Genomic DNA, 21,732 nt, shown 5'->3' with positions numbered 1-21,732 from the left:
ATTACATAACACACATCACCATCTTTCCAACTTCCAATGCTAGTTTCCTCACCAGCCCCTCTCCAGATCCAAAGTTAATGACACACAACTCAGGTTTTTCTTTTTATTGTAGCAACACCTCACTTCTGGGTACTAGTTCTGTAACAGCTGAACTAGACTTATGAAAATGTGGTAAAAACCAACCTCCAAATATCAGTGGCTCCCAGCAGAAGTTTCTCATTTACATTACACCTCACTTTACAGGTGGGCTACAGCTCAGCTTGATGTCCTGTTAATGCTGGGTTCCAGGCTGAAAGAGTCTTCATCGGGCAATTGACAGGTTCGTGGCAGAGGTAAAAGAGATGGGAAGCTGCCAGACTACTCATTGGTGCTTAAAGCTTCTACTTGGTGGTGTCTTAATATCTACTCAGATTCCAAAGCATGTTATATAGCCAAGCCTATTGTAAGTGAGCATGAATGTATAATCCTCCTAACATGAGGGGCCCAAAAGGAAGAACAGCATGTATTTGGAACAATAATATAATCTACTACAGGGCTGTACCAGAAACATCAATCACTGAATTCGTCCATTCTTCCTTCATACACACTGTGCTGACGCATTTTGCACCTTGTAACATCTCTCATACATCTTGTGTATGCGCTTAGTCACTTCAGTTGTGTTCAACTCTTTGTGACCCCATGGACTGTAGCCCACCAGGTTCCTCTGTCCCTGGGATTCTCCTGGCATACACCTTGGTCAAAGGTAAAATCTTGACTCAAGGTAGACAATTCTCAAGTAAGTCAATGTAGCCTGACCTAAACCAATCAGGTCCCTTTTCTTAAGAATCTGAACCATGACATATTCAGTGGGTGAGGAATAAGTGGAGAAGGCTGCAGCTGAAAGGCTGTGATACAAGATGGATTTGGAAAAGCCACAACTCATGCAGACCGTGTTCCTTAAAAGTTGGGCTGACAGCACCCAAGCCAGGATTTCAGTGAAAAAACCTTCCCATGGCCCTCACTCAGGTTGGTTTCCCTCACAGAAGGGGTATACACAAGGAAACTTGTAAAATCTCCAGTGCCTGGGTCCACTTGCCTACTAGGTCTGCTCCAAACCTGCCACTCACCTGTTCAGAAACCTTCCATGGGTCCCCACAGCCCATCGGAAAAGTTCAAATTATGGAACCCGCCATCCGAGCCCTTGCTTGGCCGTCTAGCCAACTCTTCTGGGAAGTTCTGGATGGCGTCCTGAGACAAGTAAGCAGCCTTTCGGGGGTGGCGCTGTCCAGCACTGCCAAGCAGAAGGCACATGCTCTACGTGGACACCCAGCTGCGTAGACGTGGCAATCTCCGCGTCGGTTTGACAGTCTCTGTCAGATCCCGGTAGGTGCCATGGGTTGTCAACTTCAGTTGATTCTGAAGGCAGAAAAGTGAGAGAGTGGATAAAGGCGACCAACAGGACAGGATTCCGCTGAAGAAGCAGGCCGTAGGGGAAGAGACGGAGAGTGGAGAATCAGGGAAGCCCAGAGTCCAAATCAGTCTTCCACTGGGGCAGGATCCATCCGGTCTCGGTTTCCCCATTGGGTGGACATCCAGAGTGTTTGCACGCTGCTAAAAACGAGGGGCTTCCTCCTGCAGGCGTCTAGTTTCTTCTGTACACGGTACACAGGACCTCAAGCAGGACTAAAGTGTGGGTACACTCCCGGACTCTCTAGGACCCGCAATATCCGGCTGCTAGGGGGCGGGACCCGGCCACGCCTTCTCGCTTGAGGTCCCGAGCCCCTACCCTCACGGGTCTCTCCCAGGCCAGCCCCCTTCCGCCTTATTAGGCTTTTGATCACGCCCCTTGCGCTCTGTGATCCAATAGCTTTTCGGTGCGACCGCGGTCTCGCTCTGAGGCCCCGCCCACATCTAATTGCAGTTTAATTCCGGATGCTCACTCCTTCAGGACGCCCTGCGGACCAATCCTGATGCTCTTCAGGAACAACATTTGCCAATCCGAGCGGTCCGTTTTCCAAGTGTCTGCCCAGCCACCCCCTCAGCCATGCCCCGTACGTTCGGTGCCAAGTGTAACCCTCGGACCTGCCGCAGGCCCCGCGCAGCCGCCGCTCCCGGGCTACCGGGAGGTGCTGCAGGCGGGCGCCCAGCCTCCAGTGGAGGCGGGGCAGGTCCGGTCGCACGTCACTGCGGCCCAATCCCGCCCCCTGGTCCCTCCCAGCCGGGTGCGAGTCTGCACCAACTTCCACTGGCCCATTCCTTCCTTGGCTCGCGTCGCCCCGGCGCCCACGTGTGTACCCCATACTTGGCGGCCGAAGCAAGCGGTACAGCTGGGCAGCCAGGAGCAGCGGCGGCGACCAATGGGATCGAAGGTGGGATGGGACAAGGCGGCTGGAGCCCCGCCCCCCAGACCTTGGTCAGGGGTCAGGCCCTGCCCCATTCCTACCAGGCTTCGGAGGCAGGAGCTCTGAAACCAAGTGTCTGGGGACAGGCGCTACATCCAGCTCCAGAAACCAGGCAGGGCGCTTGGAACTCTTAGAAATTTCGAGCTGGAGTCTGGAACTCAGGTGAGTCATAGAAACTCAGCTCCTCGGCCTCTTCTACCCGCTTCAGCCACAAGACCCCTGAGAAACAAGGTGTGGGCTGATTCAGAGTGCCTCCCTCTCTAATCTGAACTCTTATATAAAAGGCAATGCCACGCCAAGTGGGGAGAGGGAGCGGTGGGCGGATGACTGGGAGATTGGCATTGACAAATATACGCTATTGCTTTGGGTTTTTGTTCAGTTGCTCAGTCCTGTCTAACTCTTTGCATCCCATGGACTGCAGCGCCAGGCTTCCCTGTCACTATTGTTACACTATTGTTACTATGTATAAAATAACTAAGAGAACCTACTGCATAGCTCAGGAAACCCTATTCTTTGCTCTGTGGTGACTTTAAATGGGAAGGAAATCCAAAACAGAGGGGATAAATGTATACATACAGCTGATTCACTTTTGCTGTACAGTAGAACATTGTAAAGCAACTATACTCCAATAAAAATTAATTTAAAAAAATAAATAAATAGGGACTTCCCTTGGTCCAGTGGTTAAGAAACCGCCTGCCAATGCAGGAAACGTGGGTTTGATCCCTGGTCTGGGAAGATCCCACATGCCTTGGGGCAACTAAGCCCCGGCAGCCTGGAGCCTGTGCTCCATAAGAGAAGCCCCAGATAGGAGAAGCCTGTCCACCAAAACTAGAGAGTAACCCCCGCTCACCGCAACTAGAGAAAACCTGAGCGCAGCAACAAAGACCCAGAACAGTCACAAATAAGTAAATTAAATAAATAAATAAATAAAAAGAAAAAAAAAAGGCAATGCTTTTTTCTGAGCACAAGGCCTGGCCTGTTGAACCCTCTGCCTGGCAACCTCTTCACTGATTCTTCCCATAACCAGCCATTGGACTCCTCGCTTCCCACTGGACTCAAATATAGTCACCTCTGAGACAGGCCCTTCCTTGTCCACTGTATCCAAAGTAACAGACTCAGTTCCTTTTTCACAGTGCCTCTTCTTCTTGGCCTCAGGAATGCCCATAGATGCCACACACGCATCCCTGTGTCCCAGCCTGGCCTGGCTCAGCCTCACTGATTTGGGCTTAGGTCCTCACAATGCTCTTTCCCCAGGGACAGTACTGAGCCACATGTGGGTGTCACCTCCTCCAGGCCCCACCCATTCTCATGGGAGAGTAGAAGGGCGCTGCCAGCCTGGCGTGGTCACCTGAGACAGTCTGATTTGAGTCTGCCTGGGCTGGGTCTGTCCCCCAGGGTGGCCGGGAGGTGGGGAGGCTGGATACCTGAAGGCCCTGGACCAGACTTTTCAAGGACACACGTGCACAGGGGAATCTCCAAGCTTTTTTTTTTTTTTCCTTTAATTTCTTACAAAACCACATGTCCCTGCCAAACAGGACACTGCAGGCCTGCCCCCAAGCACTGTGACCCAGGGGGGGAGGCCCCCATGGATGAGTGGCTGCCGACCCCAGAAGAACTGTCTGCCCCTCTGCACAAGGCCACTGTGAGGAAAGAGTCTGGCTGGAGGCTCTGTCCTGCCCACCCTCAGCTGCTGGGAGAGAAGGCAGACCCTGGGTCCCTGGTGCTCTTAGTGTCTGCAAGGGAAGGCGGGAGAAGAGGGTCTGAGGGGAGGAGAAAAGGCTGGGGTCGGGGATGGGGCAGGCCAGGGAGCAGGCCCACGGTATCTCACCAAGAATATGCGGCGCTGTCAAACCAACGTGGAGATGACAATGACGACCACCAGAATGAGGACAATGATGGACACACAGATGGCAATAAAGACTTTCTTCTGTGGGAGAGGAAGCGGGGTGGGGGGCCTGGGTGTCAGGGGAACTCAGGAGTGGAGGGAGGGCCAACCAGGGGGGAGGGGTGGCAGGGGGAAGGGCGGAGGCTCACCTTGCGCGCCTTCTTCTGGTTCTCCAGGGCCACCTTGACATGTTCCTGCCCACGTTCCACATAGTCGGCTGAGCTCAGAATGTTCTTCTCAATTCGGTTGATCATCTCCCCCTGCTCGGAAGAGGAGGCGGTTCAGGCAGGAAGGAATGACTGGGGGCGGAAGGCCCAGCAGCTCCTCTGCCCACCCCAACCACAGAGGACTGAAGGACACTCCTGGCAGAAAACGGTGCACTAAGGAAGAGGTGGGGACAGGACCGCATCTGACAGAAGTCCCCACGCCTGGGGATGGCTTCCAGGCTCCCTCCTACCGCATGCTCCCTTCTGTCCTGAGCCCTCGCCCCATACAATTTCTACTCGCAGTGCCGGCTGGGAGCCGAGCACCTTGAACGGCTCATATGTTTTCACAGAGGGTGAACTTTTGTCCCCTCGCAAATCTGTCTGAAGTCCCTTGTTCTTCAGGCCTGTCTCCCAGCTGCTGGGAAGCCCTCCCTGTCGCTGCCTCCTCACGGTACCACCAGCCTTCAGATCCTGATCTCCTACCATGTGAAATCTCTCCCCCAGGACTCCCAGCTGCAGAAGGGCATTGGAGTCAGCTCCTCCCAGATGGGGCTGGAAGCTCCCCTTATCATGAGATAAGGGCCGGGGGAAGAATACCACCTCCTACCCCATCCTTGTCTACATTTTAGGAGGCAGGCCCCTCTAGGGGGAAACTGAAGAGCTCTTAGGTGTATAAGAATGGATTCTGCTGCTGGAGGAGGAGCCAGGGTGGGGGCCATACCTGGTGTGGGCTCCGGCTCAAGGGATGGGGTACAAGGCATAGGGCAGTAGTCATCTGAGTAGCTACTGAGGAGGATGAAATCTGGGGACACAGCTAAGGATGGAACTCAGGGCCAGTCTGGAGGGTAACAAAAGCCTCGGTGCAAGAGGCTAAGGGTGGACGCAGGCTGACTGTCATGACACGCTCTCACATCTGGGGGCTGGATCGAGCCCAGCCAGTGGCCTCGGGCACCCACCTGTATCTCCACTTCAGTGGCCAAAAAAGTGAAAATCTCATGAAGTTCACGGATACTGCGCTCCAGCTGCTGGATCTCGCTGTGCCGGGCCGAGATCTCATTTAGGGCCTGTCGAGTCACTTGTGTGTCCTTCAGTATCTGCAGAGTGGACAGGAGCCATGGGACAGGTCACAAAGAAATCAGCAGCACGTTTAGAAGTTCCTGTTCAGCTTCGGGGCAGCTCTCGGGCCTAGAACTAGGGCCCAGGCCCTAATGAGGGATGCCAGGCAGGCTAATATGTTCCCTCCTGGGCCTCAGGATTCCCTCCACGAAAAAGGGCCAGGAGGGCTTCCCTGGTGGCTCAGTGGTAAAGAATCTGCCTGCTAATGCATGAGACACCAGTTCGATCCCTGATCGGAGAAGATCCCACCTGCTGAGAAGCAGCTAGGCCCATGCACCACAACTACTACGCCTGTGCTCTAGAGCCCCAGAACCACAACTGTCTGAGCCCACGGGCTGTAGCGCCTGTGCTCCACAACAAGAGAAGCCACTGCAAGGAGAAGTCCACACACCGCAACTGGAGAATAGCCCCTGCTCGCTGCAACTAGAGAAAAGCCCGCACAGCAACGAGGACCCAGCACAGCCAAAAATAAATAAATAAATAATTCTTTTTGAAAAAGGGGTCAGGACTCATAGAGGACAGGGTGGGCCCAGCAGAGAGAGGCTGGCGGCGGCCACTCACATTGGACACAAACACCTCGCTCTGCCCGCTGTCCAGCATCTGCTCCAGCTCCTCGTCAGACACCATTCCAGCATTTGCTGTGAAGGAAAAGGCCAGGCTCAGAGCCGGTTGGGTCAGCTGACCCTGTGTGCCGGGCACCACAACTCACTGATCTTCAGCTGCCTCCGAATCCGCTCCACGTTCTTCTCTCGGTATTCAGACTGCATTGAGTTGCACTTGTTGATGAGTTCCACGAATTGCTGGGACAGGATCCCGTGCTAAGGAGGGAGAAGAGAAGCTGGGGACCCCTGGGAGGATCCCTGCCTGGTCTGGGCTTCAGCATCCCCTTGGGTACAGTGAGCAAACAGCATGAGCTCAGAGGTGCCTGTGGCCTTGACCTCCTTGAAAGGCTCCCCTGGTCTCTCAAAATAAAAGCCAAAGCCAAAGCCCTTCCCTGGGCGTACGAGGCCCTACAGGACCCGCCCCTTTCCATATTCCCTCTTTCATCTTACCTCCCCACACTGTTTGCCTCACTCCTTCCCTCCAACCACAGTGGGCTCCTGACTCCTCCCTGATCAGTACACAACCCCACCTCAGGCCTCTGCAGTTGCCATTTCTTCAGCCCAGAATGTTCAGGCCCCACAGAAGCCTAGAAGTCTTTGTTCCAGTGTCACCTTCAGAAGTTTTCTCCACCTTGTTGGAACCTGCCTTCTCCCACTATTCTCAATCCCTCTTCTCTTTTCCCTTCATACTTCTATGTTCTACAATAATTGACTGATTTATTATGGTGACTGTCTCTCCCTATTGGAATGAAATCTGCATGAGGATAGAGATCATTTGTTGACAGCTGTTTCCCTTAAACAGCTAGAAAAGGGTCTGGCCCTCAAAGAATATTAGTGGAATGCTTGCTGAACACCAGCGTCCCTGCTTAGACTAAAGGTGTGCCAGGATACCTGGGGGTCAGCTGATTGCCCAGATTTTGCAGGCCCACCTGGGCACTCAGCCTCTCACACAATGACTACCACAAGCCCCCCACCCCCTATCCCCAGAAATGCCTTCCCTGCTTGTCCATTTTCCTGATGTCTAAAATCTGCTCATTCCTTGGAGTTCCTTTCTCCAAGACACATCTGCTGTCCTGGGTTCAGCTGCATCCTTTCAAGATGCCCAAATTGCAGGGGGTGCAGTTCTTGAGGCCCTAGCCTACTGTGTTCCTCCTTTGTTTGGCAAAGTAATAAAGATACTCTTTCCTTCTCTTCCATTAAAAAAAAAAAAAATGCCCAAATTGTTCAATCTTCAATCTGGGGTCTTTGCTGAGCTCTGGGCCCACCTACTCCAACTCTGATCTCCAAGAACACCAAACCATGCCTCTCTGGGCACCCAGAGGACGCTGCTCAGACCATCTCAAATCTCCTTATTAAGATGATGATTCTGAAATAGAACTGCCATATTACCTAGCAATCCCACTTCCGGGCATACACACCAAGGAAACCAGATCTGAAAGAGACACATGCACCCCAATGTTCATCGCAGCACTGTTTATAATAGCCAGGACATGGAAGCAACCTAGATGCCCATCAGCAGACGAATGGATAAGGAAGCTGTGGTACATATACACCATGGAATATTACTCAGCGGTTAAAAAGAATTCATTTGAATCAGTTCTAATGAGATAGATGAAACTGGAGCCCATTATACAGAGTGAAGTAAGCCAGAAAGATAAAGACCAATACAGTATACTAATGCATATATATGGAATTTAGAAAGATGGTAGCGATAACCCTATATGCAAAACAGAAAAAGAGACACAGATGTACAGAACAGACTTTTGGACTCTGTGGGAGAAGGCGAGGGTGGGATGTTTTGAGAGAACAGCATCGAAACATGTATATTATCAAGGGTGAAACAGATCACCAGCCCAGGTTGGATGCATGAGACAAGTGCTGGGGGCTGGTGCACTGGGAAGACCCAGAGGGATGGGGTGGGGAGGGAGGTGGGAGCAGGGATCGTGATGGGGAACACATGTAAATCCATGGCTGATTCATGTCAATGTATGGCAAAAACCACTACAATATTGTAAAGTAATTAGCCTCCAACTAATAAAAATAAATGGAAAAAAAAAAAAAGATGATGATTCAGTAACCTTCCCTCCCCCCGCCCCTCCTGCCCCACCAGGGAAGTTCCTCTTCCTGACTTCTTGAATTCTGTCCCTAGGGCAGAGGATGTCCCCATCACATGGGTAGGGAACCACCCGGTCACTTGACTGCACCCTCTTCTTCCCGGGCAGAGCCATTAACTACCAAATCCTACCTGAGTAATGTCTTTGTCATCTATGCAAGCTTAACTCCCCATCTTGGCTTCTAGAAAGTATATCTCCTACAGCCGAGCCCAGATCATGTCTGGGGTCTCAGCAACTTCTCACTGAATGGAGGAGAAGAAGGCAAGGTGTTATAATGATTGGAAGTCAGGAGACCTGGGTTCTTGACCTTGGGGTGAATCCTTTTTTATCTCTGAGCCTCAGTTTCCTCATTTGGAAAATCATCAGGTTGGATTTAATGACCTCCAAGAGCCCTGCCTTCTTACATCTGCCATCTAATGATCTATTGAACACTTGCTAAAATGTCCTACTTCTGGGAATAATGAACCCACCTGGGTTTTTCTCATTCTTGTGTTGACGGAGTTATAATTCTCATCAGCTTCCTCCTTCTGGGGCTCTATGGCTGTGGAAAGACACAAGAGTATTGGTAGAGGAGGGGGTTTGACCTCTGGCTTCTGAAATTCATTTGGGGACTGGGACCCAGCCACCCAGCCATACAATAGAGAGAGATACAATATCTCCACAGGGCTTTTTTTTTTTTTTGGAAATAAAATTCATCATAAAATGACTACTTCTGAGCCTCTGACAGGCAAAAGTATATTTTTCTTTGCAATAAATACACCAGAGAATTCCCACATGTTTGGAGAAGGTTCCTAACAAAACCCACATCTTCCCGCCCAAAGAATACACACTGGGCAGCAAGAATTGTAGGAGTACAGATGATCCTTGCACAACTGTGTGGGTCCACTTATACCTGAATTTTTAGAAAATAAATGCATACTACAGTACTACACAATGCACAGTTGCATGAATCCACCCATGCAGAACCTGGGATGTGGAAGGCAGACTATACAGTTATATGTAGATAACGACCTGAAGGTGGGGGTGGCAACACTAACCTCTGCCTTGGACAAAGGTCAACTGGAAATGGTTTCATTATAAATAAGGGAACCTGAGAGGCAGGCATATGCTGTGGAAAGAACTTTGAACTGGAAGCTAGGAGATGGAGATTCTAGACGTTGGCCTGCTGTGTGACCTGGATATATATCACTGGCCTCTCTGGACCACACACTCCCTAGATATACCAGGAGTTGGGCAGGATCAGAGGAAAGTATCTGGCTGATGTCCTAGGAGCTCACCCTTCAGCTGCGCGCGGATGTCCCTCCCTAGCTGTTTGATCTCGTCGCGCAGGTTCTGCAGGTCCTGCTTCATGCCTAAACAAGAGAAAGCCATGATGCCCAAATAGCAACCTCTACCTCAACAAATCTCCCTGGCCTCCACCTGTGCGGAACTACAACCCCCACAAGCCCGCCGGTTGAGCATGCGTTCTGCACCCAGGGTTTCACTCACTCTCCTCGGGAAGGGGCGTGGCCAGGATGGTGACCTGCTGCTTCTCCAACTCTCGGACTTTATTCTCTAGCTTGACGATAGTCTGCCGAATTGTCCCAACCTGGGGAGTATGACCGAGAAGGCTGAGGGAGATACGGGGGGTGCTCCAGGCTGCTCTGCTCCTCGGGCCCTCCAGCCCCCTCGTGAATCCAGACCGAGACTCCAGCCTCTTACCTTCTGGAAGAACTCATCGTCCGGGCTCCCCAGCCGTGCAGTACCCGGGTGTACCACCAGCGCGACTCGCTCCTTGTCTTCATCGTCCGAACTGTCATCCCCCTGCCAGGGCCGGGGTCACTGGCATCACTTCCTTGCTGCTGCTCTCCCCCAGTAGAACTCATGGGTTTCCGGGACTGTCCTTCCTAGCCCACAGTCATCCCTCCCGGCCCCGAGGACCAGGAGTCCTGCATTCCGGCAGACCCCATCCCGTCCACCCATCCCCAACCCTGCTGCGCCAAATTCTCACCTGCCTCAGCTCGTGGGTCCTGTCCCGCATGGCGGCCCGAGATCCCTCTCGCCGGCGCCGGAGCCCGGCGGGCCTCAAGATTCTAAGTTTGGAACTCCCGTACCAAACTCACACTCTGACACTCCCCTCCGCCCTCACCCTGAAGACCCCAAATCCCCCCCAAGAGTCACTAGAGGCTCTGTCCCTGGCACCATTCAGTTTCAAAGGGAAGGAGCCGACCTCGGGGACCCCCAAGATTCCACAGGTTGGAATTCCCTTTTCTTTCCCCCCCGCCCTCTCCTGTAGCCTCGGCCCCGCCCCCTCTGGAAAGACTGGAGCATGCGCACCGGATCTCGTCCCTTCCCCACCCCAGGGAAAGGCCGAGGTCGGAAGCCGCAGCGCCCCGAACGGAAGCGAAATTGCCAGGACGTGAGAACCCGCCCCCTTTGCCGGAACTATCGCATCTTCCAGCGGAAATCTTGTTGCCAAAAGGGGTGGGAATGCGTCATTGGTACGTGATCTGAGAGGCCCCTCATCTCGCATCACCCCATAGTGCAAACCGCCCCCCCCCCCCCGCGCACGTCACGTGACTTGCCTGGTCCCAGCGTCTCAGACCATAGAACGTGACGCTTCGACTGTCACGTGTCTCGGCCCTGTCAACTCCATCTCTGGAACACCTATCTCCCCACGACGTCCTCAGCACCCCGCGCCCAAGTTACCTCCCTTCAGAACCCCCGCGAGGCGGGGAGGGGGCGCTGACTATCCCCAGAGACAGTGGGTGGTAGGACCCAGGCTGAATCCGGCTTTCTTTCTTTTGGGTCCGCGAGTGTGGGCAGACTGACGACTTAGAATTTGGAGCTGTCAACATCATGAGACCTTGAAATTCAGAAAAGAATAAGATCCAGCGTCAGAGAATTGCAGGGTTTTGTAGGCAGAGCATCTGGGGGTGGGAAGTGACCTCACCCGAGGCGGAACTGTCTTCTCCCGCATACTCCTGGCACATTTTCTGACAGGTGGGCGGCTGGCTGGCGCCCGGCTTGAACACTGCAGTCCCGCTGCACTCACCACCTTCGAGCAGGGCATTTCAGGGCAGCTCGCGCTGAGAAAAGAGTCTTACATTGAGCAGCATGTCACTTAGACAACCCCCTCCCCAGACCCCCACCTTGCACTGGGGTCTGCCCTCTGGAGCCCACAAAAATATGCCATATTATCGTGGCCTGTGAGTTGCTAAAGTGAGGGCATGACTGTGGACAGGGGAGCGTGGTGGGCTACAGTCCATGGGGTCACAAAGAGTCGGACACGACTGAGTGACTAACACACACAAACTGTAGCCCACCAGGCTTCTCTGTCCATACAATTTTCCAGGCAAGAATACCAGATCGGGTTGCCATTTCCTCCTCCAGAGGACCTTCCCAACCCAGGGATCAAACCAAGCATCTCTTGTGTCTCCTTCCTTGTCAGATTCTTTACCACTGAACCAACTGGGAAACCCAGCACATGTTAGGCCCTCAGTAGATATTTGTTTATAGAATCTTAGCCTCTCATATAACTGAAGATGAAGCTTATGGTTCCCTGGTCTTCTCTTTTATGCTTCAGGCTGTTGGTGACACTTCCCTAACCCTGACCCTGTAGACATTCATTCATTCAGTGAATTTTTATTGTATGGGCCAGACCCTGTTTTAGGGCCAGAGATATATCAGGGCAGACAAGAATGCCTTGCCCTTTTGGAACCCACCTTCTATAGAAGGATGCCCCAAGGTCACTCGGTGAGTCTCAGAATAGCTGAGAAGAATATTAGTTCTCCTGGATCACAGGATGTCAACAGCCCGGGTGTCTCTGCCAGGGATTCCATGCTGCTACTACTCCTCCAGGGTCTTTCTTCCCCTTTTCATCTCCTGAGCCCCACCGTGCACCAGATCCTTGCCAACTCCTGCCCATCTCTCATGTCTTCACTTGGATGTGACATACCATGTATTTTGCTAATTTGTGTTATCTATTGTCTGCCTCCACCCCTCCTCTCTACCCCACTAGAAAGTAAGCTCCAAGAGGACAGGGATTTTCACCTTAATTATTCACTGCCGTGTCTCCAGCACCTGCAACACTGCCTGGCACATTGTAGCTGGTTAATAAATACTCATGAAGGAATGAATTTTTTTTTCAACCACACCATGCAGCTTGAGGTATCTTAGTTCCTCAACCAGAGATGGAATCCAGATCCTTGGCAGTGAAGCACAGAGTCCTGACCACTGGACCGCCAGGGAATTCCCAACTTCTTTTGTTTTTTTTAATTAATTTATTTGACTGCATCAGGTGTTAGTTGCAGCACTCGAGATCTTCGCTGTGTCATGGAGGATCTTCTGTTGTGGTGCATGGACTCTCTAGTTGTAGCATTTGGGCTTCTTGTCTGGTTGTTTGGAGGGCTCCAGAGTTTGCGGGCTTAGAAGTTGCCCGACGTGGGCTTAGTTGCCCCCCAGCATGTGGGTTCTTAAGCCCCCAGTTAGGGTTTGAACCTGTGTCCCCTGCATGGCAGGTGGATTCTTAACCACTTGACGACCAGGGAAGTCTGCCCAATTTCTTTTTAATTGACATTTCCTTAGCATTTACTGTGTGCCAGGCACTGATATACGTACTTAATAAAAATTTACTCATTTCATCCTTATGTACATTCTGTGAGATTAGTACTATATTACTGTCTTCATTTTACAGAGGAGGAGGCTAAGACACAGAGGCAGTAAGTAACTTGCCCAAAGTTACACACTAGCAAATATGAGAGTCAGGATTTGGAACCAGAGAGGAAGCTCCAGACTCTATGCTCTTAACCAGTACACCATGATCCAAGAAAAACACCAGCCAGGAGTGGCTCCCTGTGTCCTACTCACCCTTGGGGGACTTGCTGCCACCTATTAATGCTCTACTTTGGATCATCTGGTGGTGAGGTGGGGGCCAATGGCAAAACGAGTCTCTTCCCTTCCCCCGTCATAGGGTCTCTCTTCCACATCTGTTGGGTGGGAACAGACTGCTGGGGAGGTTGTTGGTCCTCCTCTCATTCCTTGTTTGCTGTCTTCCCAAGAGCCAAGGGCTTTCCTGGTGGCTCAGATAGTAAAAAATCTGCCTGCAATGCAGGAGACCTGGGTTCAATCCCTGGGTTGGGAAGATTCCCTGGAGAAGGATATGATTACCTGGTTCAGTGTTCTTGCTGGGAATATTCCATGGACAGAGGAGCCTGGCGGGCTACAGTTCATGGGGTTGCAAAAAGTTGGACATGACTAAAAGACTAAGTCCACATACACACCGAGAACCAAAGATATCCATGCATGGGTCACATAAAGGGCTTCTGTGCACCCTCCAATGTCTCTGAGGCTGGTTTTGTGCTGAAACCCCAAGGGCTACAGAGGTGAAGCGCCCCCCCCCCCACTCTCTCCTCATGATGTGTCCTGAGCCTGACCTTAATCATGCCCTAGAGTGCCACCTGGGAACCTCTTGTCTCTCATGGCTTTAATCAACATCCATATTTGGCCCCCAAATCCATATCTCCAGCCCCCAATTTTCTCTGAAGCTCTAGAACTCTGAATCCACTTGCCTTCTGGACATCCCCTCCTGGAGTTCCATGAATGCCTTAAACTCACCATGTTCCAAACACCACGCATCATCTCCCCCAAGAATCTCCTAAATTAACTTCTTGTACTTCCTATTTCCTTTCCGTGGGGATGACACCAGGTCACCTGTGCCATAACCTTGGCCTGGAGCTTCATTCTGAAGGTGATGCATCACACAGCTGGTTTGGATAACCCCCATAAAAATGCTAGGGAAAAAAATGGACAAAATTCTTTATAACTCATAATGAGAAAGACCTTCCTAACTACAGCTCAAAATTCAGAAACTACACTCAATAGTTTATAATAACCTGTAAGGAAGGAGAATCTGGAAAAAACAGACATATACATGTATAATTGAATCACTTTGTTGTACAGCTGAAACTAACACAACATTGTAAATCAAACTTCAATTAAAAAATAAAAGCACATTAGAAAGTGAAAGTTGCTCAGTTGTGTCCAACTCTTCTAGACCTCATGGACTATACAGTCCATGGAATTCTCCAGGCCAGAATACTGGAATGGCTAGCCTTTTCCTTCTCCAGGGGATCTTCCCAACCCAGGGATCGAAGCCAGGTCTCCCACATTGCAGGCAGATTCTTTACCAGCTGAGCCACAATGGATATTAAAAAAATCAGAAAATGTAAAATAGAAGATTAGTATATTTGTCTACATGAGAAAGTTTTCATGGCAAAAAAAATGAAAGCACAATCAAAAGACAAATTGGGAAAATAATATTTGCAATTCTTATCATACACAAAGGGCTAATCTCCCTACTATTTAAAGAGCTCCATGTAGTGATAAGAAAGACCAACAGTTCAATAAAAAACAATGGCCAGAGAACATGACAGATCACAAAAAAAGACAATAAAGACTTAAATAGGCAGATGTTCATTTTTGCATGTAAGAGAAGTGAAAATTAAGATAATACTGAGATATATTGTATTAGCAACATTTTCTTTTCTTTTTTGGCTGGAATGCCAAAGTTTGTGGGATCCCAGTTCCCTAACCAGGAATGGAACCCATGCCCCCTGCAGAGGAAGCACAGAGTCTTAACCACTGGACCACCAGGGAAGTCTAACAAAGTTCATGTTTGGCAACCCAGTCTTTTGGCAAAACTGTGGGGAAACAGGGACTTTCACTTGTCCATGGGGCCTGCAAAATGATACAACCTAGACCATATGTGTCAAAATTCTGAGTGCATATACTGTTTCTTTTTTTAAATATTTGTTTATTTGGCTGTGGACGGTCTTCATTGGGGCATGCAAAATTATTTGTGTCATGTGGGATGTAATTCCCTGACCAGGGATCAAACCTGGGCCCCCTGCGTTGGAAGTGCAGAGTCTTAGCCACTGGACCACCAGGGAAGTCCCCATATACTGTTTCTGAATTCTGAATGCATGTATTGTTTCTCCAGATTCTAAGGACAGCTGGGTGGTTTTTCTGCTGGTCTCATTTTATTCAAGTAGCAACAATCAACTTGTACCTTGGCTGGAGTTGGGTGGCCCATGATGACCTTTCTTACATTTACATGTCTGGGACCTAAGCTCTGATGGTCCAGTTGACCAACAGGGTTGAACCACACACACTCTCTCTCCATGGTGTTTCAACCTGGGTTTCTTCAGAGTATAGTGGCCTCAGCATTCCAAGAGGGTGGGAGGAGAAGCTGCAAGGTCTCTTGAGGCCCTACTCAAAAGCTGCACACTACTTGCACCATATTCTATTAGTCAAAGCAAGTTATAAGTCCATAAGGGCTGCAAAGGGTGAGGAAAAGGAATTTTAAGTCACCAGATCTGCATATGTGTGAAATAACACATACATACATCAATACTACTCACTGGGTATTGTTTGCAATACATCAGAAATGTGTCCATTAGTGGGTATGCAGCCATCAAAAAGAATGAAGGCATTCATTATGTATAAATGTGAAAATGTTTCAAAACATGTTTTTAGTTAAAATGTTATAATGAATGTATCATGCTACTGTTGTATAAGAGAAAAAGTGTATGTGTGAGCATGTGTGTGTGTGCATGTGCCCATAGGTATTTTTCCTGTAACCTCATAAAGAAATCTTGGAATGTTGCATAAACCAAAAAAAGTGGCTCCTATGGGTGGTGAGTACAATTGTTAGAGTAAGAATTTTTTCAGTAAAACTTTGATATAATTTAATTAGAGTTTTGAACCATGTGAAAGTATTTATTTTAAACAATTATATCAAAGAAAGAATGGTAAAGGGATACCTGTGAGTAATTATAAGCAAAGGAATATGTCTTATTAGCTTGGGCTGCTCCAACAAAGTTCCATGTACCCAGTGGCTTAAACAATAGATATTTCTCACAGCTGTGGAGGCTGGAAAGTCCACGGTCAAGGTGCCAACAGATTCAGTCCTTGGTAAGGGCTCTCTTCCTGGCTTGTCCTCACTGTATCTTCACGTGGCAGAAACAGAAAGTTCTGCTGTCTCTTCCTTTTCTTATAAGGTCACTAATCCTATCATAGGCTCCACTCTCATCACCTGATCTAAATCTGCTTACCTCCCAAAGGCCTCACCTCCTGCTATCATTACATTAGGAATTAGGGCTTCAGCATATGATTTTGGAGAATAGTGGGACACAGACATCCAGCCCACCATAGAATACCATGATCAAACTTTCATTTTATGGAGATATCCTCTGGTGGCCAGGTGTAAGGCCATCACAGATGACTGTGCCAGTACACACTACACAAGGTACCCCACGAAAGGGCTAGCAACATGCAGACACCATGTATTCAATATTGGGATATTTATTACAATAATGATCTTACAGAAGGAGGTAGAGTGTTGTGAGGAAGGGACACCTTTTTCTAACTGCAAAGGGTGCAGTAAGTGTTGACTATAGCCCTCCCTGTGTGAAGGCTGATTGGGAGATCAGTTATGAGTCAGGCCCAAAATAGTGAGGCCTACACTGAAGCCTGAAGATAGGAATGGAGCATTTACTAAAGAGACAGAATCCAGAGGGACTTCCCTGGTGGTCCAGTGGCCAAGACTCCAGGTTCCCAATGCAGCGGAGCTGGGTTTGATCCCTGGTCAGGGAACTAGGTCTCACATGCTGCAACTAGGACCCCAGTGCTGCCAAATAAATAAATAAAAATAAATATTTAAAAAACAGAAAGAATCCATCAGATTTGAAGGGAAGGTGAGAGAGGAGGAGGGTCCTACATCACTCCTGAGTCTCTGGCTCTGGCTGAATGTGGAGGCAAGTTGGAGGAAATAAGAGAAACACCTTAAAATAAACTGCCATTATACATCATAGCAACAAACTGTTAGGAAATGTAAAAACACCATTTGCAGAAATATATGATGCCTAAAAATAATCTTTTAAAAATATGTTAATGGCCTTGGAACTTCCCTGGCAGTCCAGTGGTTTAAAAATTTGCCTTTAGAGGGAGGTGGGAGCTGGGATCGGGATGGGGAATACGTGTAAATCCATGGCTGATTCATATCAATGTATGACAAAACCCACTGAAATGTTGTGAAGTGATTGGCCTCCAACTAATAAAAAAAAAGAAAAAAAAAATTTGCCTTTAACAGAGGATGTGGGTTCGACCCCTGGTCTTGGAGCTCAGAGCCCACATGCCTTGAAGCAAAAACCAAAACATGAAATAGAAGCAATATTGTAACAAATTCAATAAAGACTTTAAAAATGGTCCACATCAAAAAAATCTTTAAAAAAAAGAATATATTAAGGGCCTTTATGAGAGAAAATTTTTTAATTTTATTGAAAGACTTTAAAGAAGTCCTAAACTAATGGCTAGATATACCATGTACCAGGATAGGAGGAGACTCAATATTGTAATGGAGAAGGCAATGGCAACCCAGTCCAGTACTCTTGCCTGGAGAATCCCAGGGACGGGGGAGCCTAGTGGGCTGCCGTCTATGGGATCGCACAGAGTTGGACACGACTGAAGCGACTTAGCAGCAGCAGCAGCAATATTATAATGCCATCAGTTCTCCCAAAATACATCTACAAAGTCAGTACCATGCTCTAGTCTCTACTGATGATGTGGACTCTGGTTTTGATGGCGAGAGAGGCTAGAAAGAGCCCCCTGGGGGGCACTGACCAGTTGATTAGAAGAATGCTTCAATACTCCACAATTTCTGCCTGGATTGAATCCCTGCTCCTGTCTCGAGTAAGTTACTTAAACTTTTTGCTTCAGTTTCCTTATCTGTAAATAGAAACAATATTAACAGTAACTCCAGATGGTTATCCATGAAGATTAAATGAATTAACACATATGAGACACTTAAACAGGGACTTTCCTGGTGGCCCAGTGGTTAACACTCCACACTTCCAATGCAGGGAGCATGAGTATGATCCTTGGTTAAGGATGCACAGTGCAGCCAAAAAATTAAAAAACAAAACCACTTAAACTTAGCTTGACACACGATAAGGACTATGTCAGTGATCAACATTATATTCACTTTCAGATTCAGGATGATTTGAACAGGTAGTGTAAACAGCATGTAGAGGGATGTGGACCAAATTCCTGAGGCCTAATGAACATAAGGGCTTCCCAGGCGGCTCAGCAGTAAAGAATCCGCCTGCAATGCGGGAGGTGCAGGAGATGCAGATTTGATCCCTGGGAAAGTTCTCCCAGAGTAGAGCATGGCAACCCACTCCGCTGTTCTTGCCTGGAGAATCCCATGGACAGAGGAGCCTGGCACGGGTTGGTTGCAAAGCCAGTCCATAGGGTCGCAAAGAGTCAGACACAACTGAACCGACAGCATGCGGGCAATGAATATAACCTGAGCACTGGATTTGAAGGGGTGGAGGAACAGGGAGGGGCACACACCAGAATAACAGTGCTCTTCCACATCTGCTTGAGTTGAGATTTTTCAAATTTACAAATGGCTTCCACGCTCATTTTCTCAGTAAATCCTCATGTTGTGCCTAGAGGGTGAGGATTGGAACCCATTTTACAGATCTGGAAAATAGGGCTTAGAGAAATTAGGTAACCAGCTCCATGTGGACCGGTCGATGTTTGTTTTGCCCTCCTCTGTCTTTAGCCACAGAGCATAGACCTGGCACCAACAGCAGTGAAAGTGGAAGTTTTTCAGTCGTGTCCAACTCTTTTCAACCCCATGGACTATACAGTCCATGGAAGTCTCCAGGCCAGACTACGGGAGTGGGTAGCTGTTCCCTTTTCCAGGGGATCTTCCCAACTCAGGGACTGAATCCAGGTCTCCCACATTGCAGGTGGATTCTTTACCAGCTGCACCACAGGGAAGCCCAAGAATACTGGAGTGGGTAGCCTATCCCTTCTCCAGTGGATCTTCCTGAGCCAGGAATCGAACTGGGGTCTCCTGCATTGCAGGCGGATTCTTTACCAACTGAGCTATCAGGGAAGCTCTTGGCACAAACAGCAGGGTCTCAATTAACAATGGTTAATGTATGAGTAGGTCAAATGGGTATTTCTTCTTCTGTTCCTGAGCAAGCAGTTGCGTTATGTCCTATGCCAGGTACCATCAGGAGGCAGAGATTAATCAGATGGAGTCCTTCAATATGAGGTACCCAGAGCCCAGTGGGCTGATAAGTCTCTGAGTCTCCCTTGAAGGACAGGTGCTCTGGGAAGTAACTCAAGCCCATGGCAAAAATAAACCTTTGTTGTATTATATCATTCAGATTTGGGAGATGTTTGTTGTGTAGCATAACCTAGCCTTAACCTTGCTTATCTGATATACCATGGTTCCCAAACTTGACTGAAAATAAAAATTGCCAGAGGTCTGTGCTAAAAACCCTGATCTACTGACTCTGAATTTCCGAGGAAGAGACCTGGTCATCTGTATATGTAACAAGCTGCTCTCTGGCTTCAGGAGGGTCAAGAAAGACTCCTGCAGCTAAACATGGAAGGAAGAGTAGGAATTAGAACTAGGGATGGGAGAGGGAAGGGTATTCCAAGAGTCATGAATAACATGAAGAAAGGTATAGAGGTGGGGAGACATGGGGACTAGCTTGAGACTGGAATCAGGTACATGGGGGGATGCTAAAGTGGAAAGTAAGGTGAGGAAGTCTGGATTTTATCTCATCAGCAATGGGGAACTGGGGAGGTTTTCAGAGCAGGCGGTGACCTGGTGATGCTGATGCTCTAGAAAGGCCACTTAGGCAGAGAGGCTGGTGTGTGGTCCAGGCAACCCACCTCACCGGGTAATTGAGTAGACTTTAAGTGTTCATGGATATGTTGAGGTCACAATCACTGACCCATGATGGAGACTATCATTGTCATTATATTGTGTGTGCCTGTGTCCATCCTTAGAGCCGCAGCCAGGTTGAGTTGTGTATCTTTCATGCATTCACTCATTTAATCAATATTTAGTTTATTTTTAAAAATTCTGACTGCAGCACACAGCATGTGAGATCTTAGTTCTCCGACCCGGGATCGAACCTGCATTGTACACCCGCTGCATTGTAAGTGCAGAGTCTTAACCACTGGACTGCCAAGAAAGTCCCTGTTGGTTTTCTTTTTTCACTTAGTGAGTATTTATTGAGCACCTACTATGTGCCAGGTGCCATAGTGTCATTAGAGAACCAGCAATGGACAAAACAAGCAAAAATCCCTGCCTTGAAGACCTAAATAGGTATTTTTCCAAAAAGGATACATAAATGGCCAACAGATACATGAAAAGGTGCTCAATGCCGTTAGTCATCAGGGAAAATGCAAATCAAAACCACCATGAGAAATCATCTCACACCACTCAGAATGGCTGTCATCAAAAAGAACACAAATGATAGCCGTTGGTAAGGATGTGGAGAAAAGGGAATCCTCGTACACCGTTGATAGGAATGAAAATTGTTGCAGCCACTAAGGAAAACATTATGGAGGTGTCTCAAAAAACTAAAAATAGAACTACCTTATGACCCAGCAATTCCACTCCCTGGTATGTATCTAAAAAAAAAAAAAGAAAAACTAATTCAAAAAGATATATGCACCCCAATGTTAATAGCAGCATTTTTTATATTACAGTTACAGTTATATAGAAGCAACCTTAGTGCACTTCAACAAATGAACAAATGAAGAAGGTGTGGTGTACACACACACACACACACACACACACACAAAATGGAATACTACTCAGCCATAAAAAAGAAAAAATTTGTCACCTGCAACAATATGGATGGACTTGGAGGGTATTAGGCTAAGTAAAATAAGTCAGACAAAGAAAGATAAATACTGTATGATGTCACTTATATGTAGAATCCAGAAAATACCATAAACTAGTGAATATAACAAAAAAGAAGCAGAGTCACAGATACAGAGGACAAACTAGCGGTTAACAATGGGAAGAGGGTAGGAGAGAAGCAATATAGGGGAAGAGGATTAAGAGATACAAACTTTTATGCATAAAATGACTAAGCTATGAGCATATATTATATACCATAGGGAATATAGCCAATGTTTTATGACTACAAATGGAATATAACCTTTAAAAATTGTGAAACACTATAGTGTACACCTATAAGTTATACTGTATATCAGTTATATTTCAATTTTAAAAATCCTTGCTCATGGAACTTATTTCCGTTGTCTTTATGCTGGGATAATGGTATGAGGGAATATGCTATTCATTCATCTCTCCATTCAGATTTTTAGTGAACATGTACCTTGTGCCTCACATCATGTTGATTGCTGGGGAGAAGCAGAAATGAGTCAGGCCCAGGCTGGTCTAAGGTGGAAGCAGACTCGGCCCACACCTCATGAGGCTGTCTGCCTGGATGGCTGGGAGAGGCTGGAACTGGGTCTTGAAGGATGAGAAGTCTGACCGTCAATGAAGGGACAAAACAGCATACCTGGTGGGGGAAGCCACACAGCCAAAGACTCCAAGGTGTCTGG

General features: G+C 48.4%; 2 protein-coding genes and 1 non-coding gene across 5 annotated transcripts in view; all 3 read right to left on the bottom strand.

Moving 5' to 3' along the window:
* Positions 1-1,237, bottom strand: part of ZNF646 (zinc finger protein 646) — a 28,062-nt gene extending 26,825 nt beyond the window's left edge. Inside the window, exon 1 of the mRNA XM_043914794.1 lies at positions 1,107-1,237. The gene's annotated coding sequence lies outside the window, so the exon portion shown is untranslated. The remainder of the gene's footprint in view (positions 1-1,106) is intronic.
* STX4 (syntaxin 4) lies at positions 90-10,589 on the bottom strand. 3 transcript variants are annotated; one of them, XM_043914804.1, is made up of 11 exons: positions 10,295-10,589; positions 10,006-10,107; positions 9,793-9,892; positions 9,582-9,656; positions 8,775-8,845; positions 6,298-6,406; positions 6,150-6,226; positions 5,429-5,566; positions 4,416-4,526; positions 4,210-4,308; positions 90-1,395 (listed from the first exon to the last, which is right to left on the bottom strand). In XM_043914804.1, exons 1-10 carry the CDS (start codon positions 10,322-10,324, stop codon positions 4,228-4,230), a joined length of 894 nt encoding a protein of 297 aa, XP_043770739.1. In that variant the 5' UTR covers positions 10,325-10,589; the 3' UTR covers positions 90-1,395; positions 4,210-4,227. The 3 variants fall into 3 exon arrangements, with proteins under 3 accessions (XP_043770739.1, XP_043770737.1, XP_043770738.1); XM_043914803.1 differs by lacking the exon at positions 90-1,395 and adding an exon at positions 3,856-4,114; XM_043914802.1 differs by lacking the exon at positions 4,210-4,308 and having other exon boundaries at positions 10,295-10,587.
* A 4,571-nt stretch (positions 10,590-15,160) lies between these two features.
* TRNAG-UCC lies at positions 15,161-15,233 on the bottom strand. The gene has a single exon. It is a non-coding gene; the product is annotated as a tRNA-Gly (tRNA).
* Positions 15,234-21,732: the final 6,499 nt, after the last annotated feature.

The sequence above is a fragment of the Cervus elaphus genome, chromosome 10, assembly GCF_910594005.1.
Source record: "Cervus elaphus chromosome 10, mCerEla1.1, whole genome shotgun sequence".
In the NCBI taxonomy this organism is placed as follows: Eukaryota; Metazoa; Chordata; class Mammalia; order Artiodactyla; family Cervidae; genus Cervus; species Cervus elaphus.
Note: the sequence above shows the minus strand (reverse complement) of the source record. Positions and strands in the feature narration are given on the sequence as shown.

Bases quoted from the DNA above. Each gene is read 5' to 3' on its own strand.
- STX4 (XM_043914802.1), bottom strand. From the start codon at position 10,324: ATGCGGGACAGGACCCACGAGCTGAGGCAG. The intron at 10,108-10,294 runs GTGAGAATTTGG...CGGCCCTGGCAG, and splicing joins GGACCCACGAGCTGAGGCAG to GGGGATGACAGTTCGGACGA. The intron at 1,396-4,415 runs GTGAGCCTCCGC...TTCTGCCTTCAG, and splicing joins ACCAGAAGAAGGCGCGCAAG to AATCAACTGAAGTTGACAAC.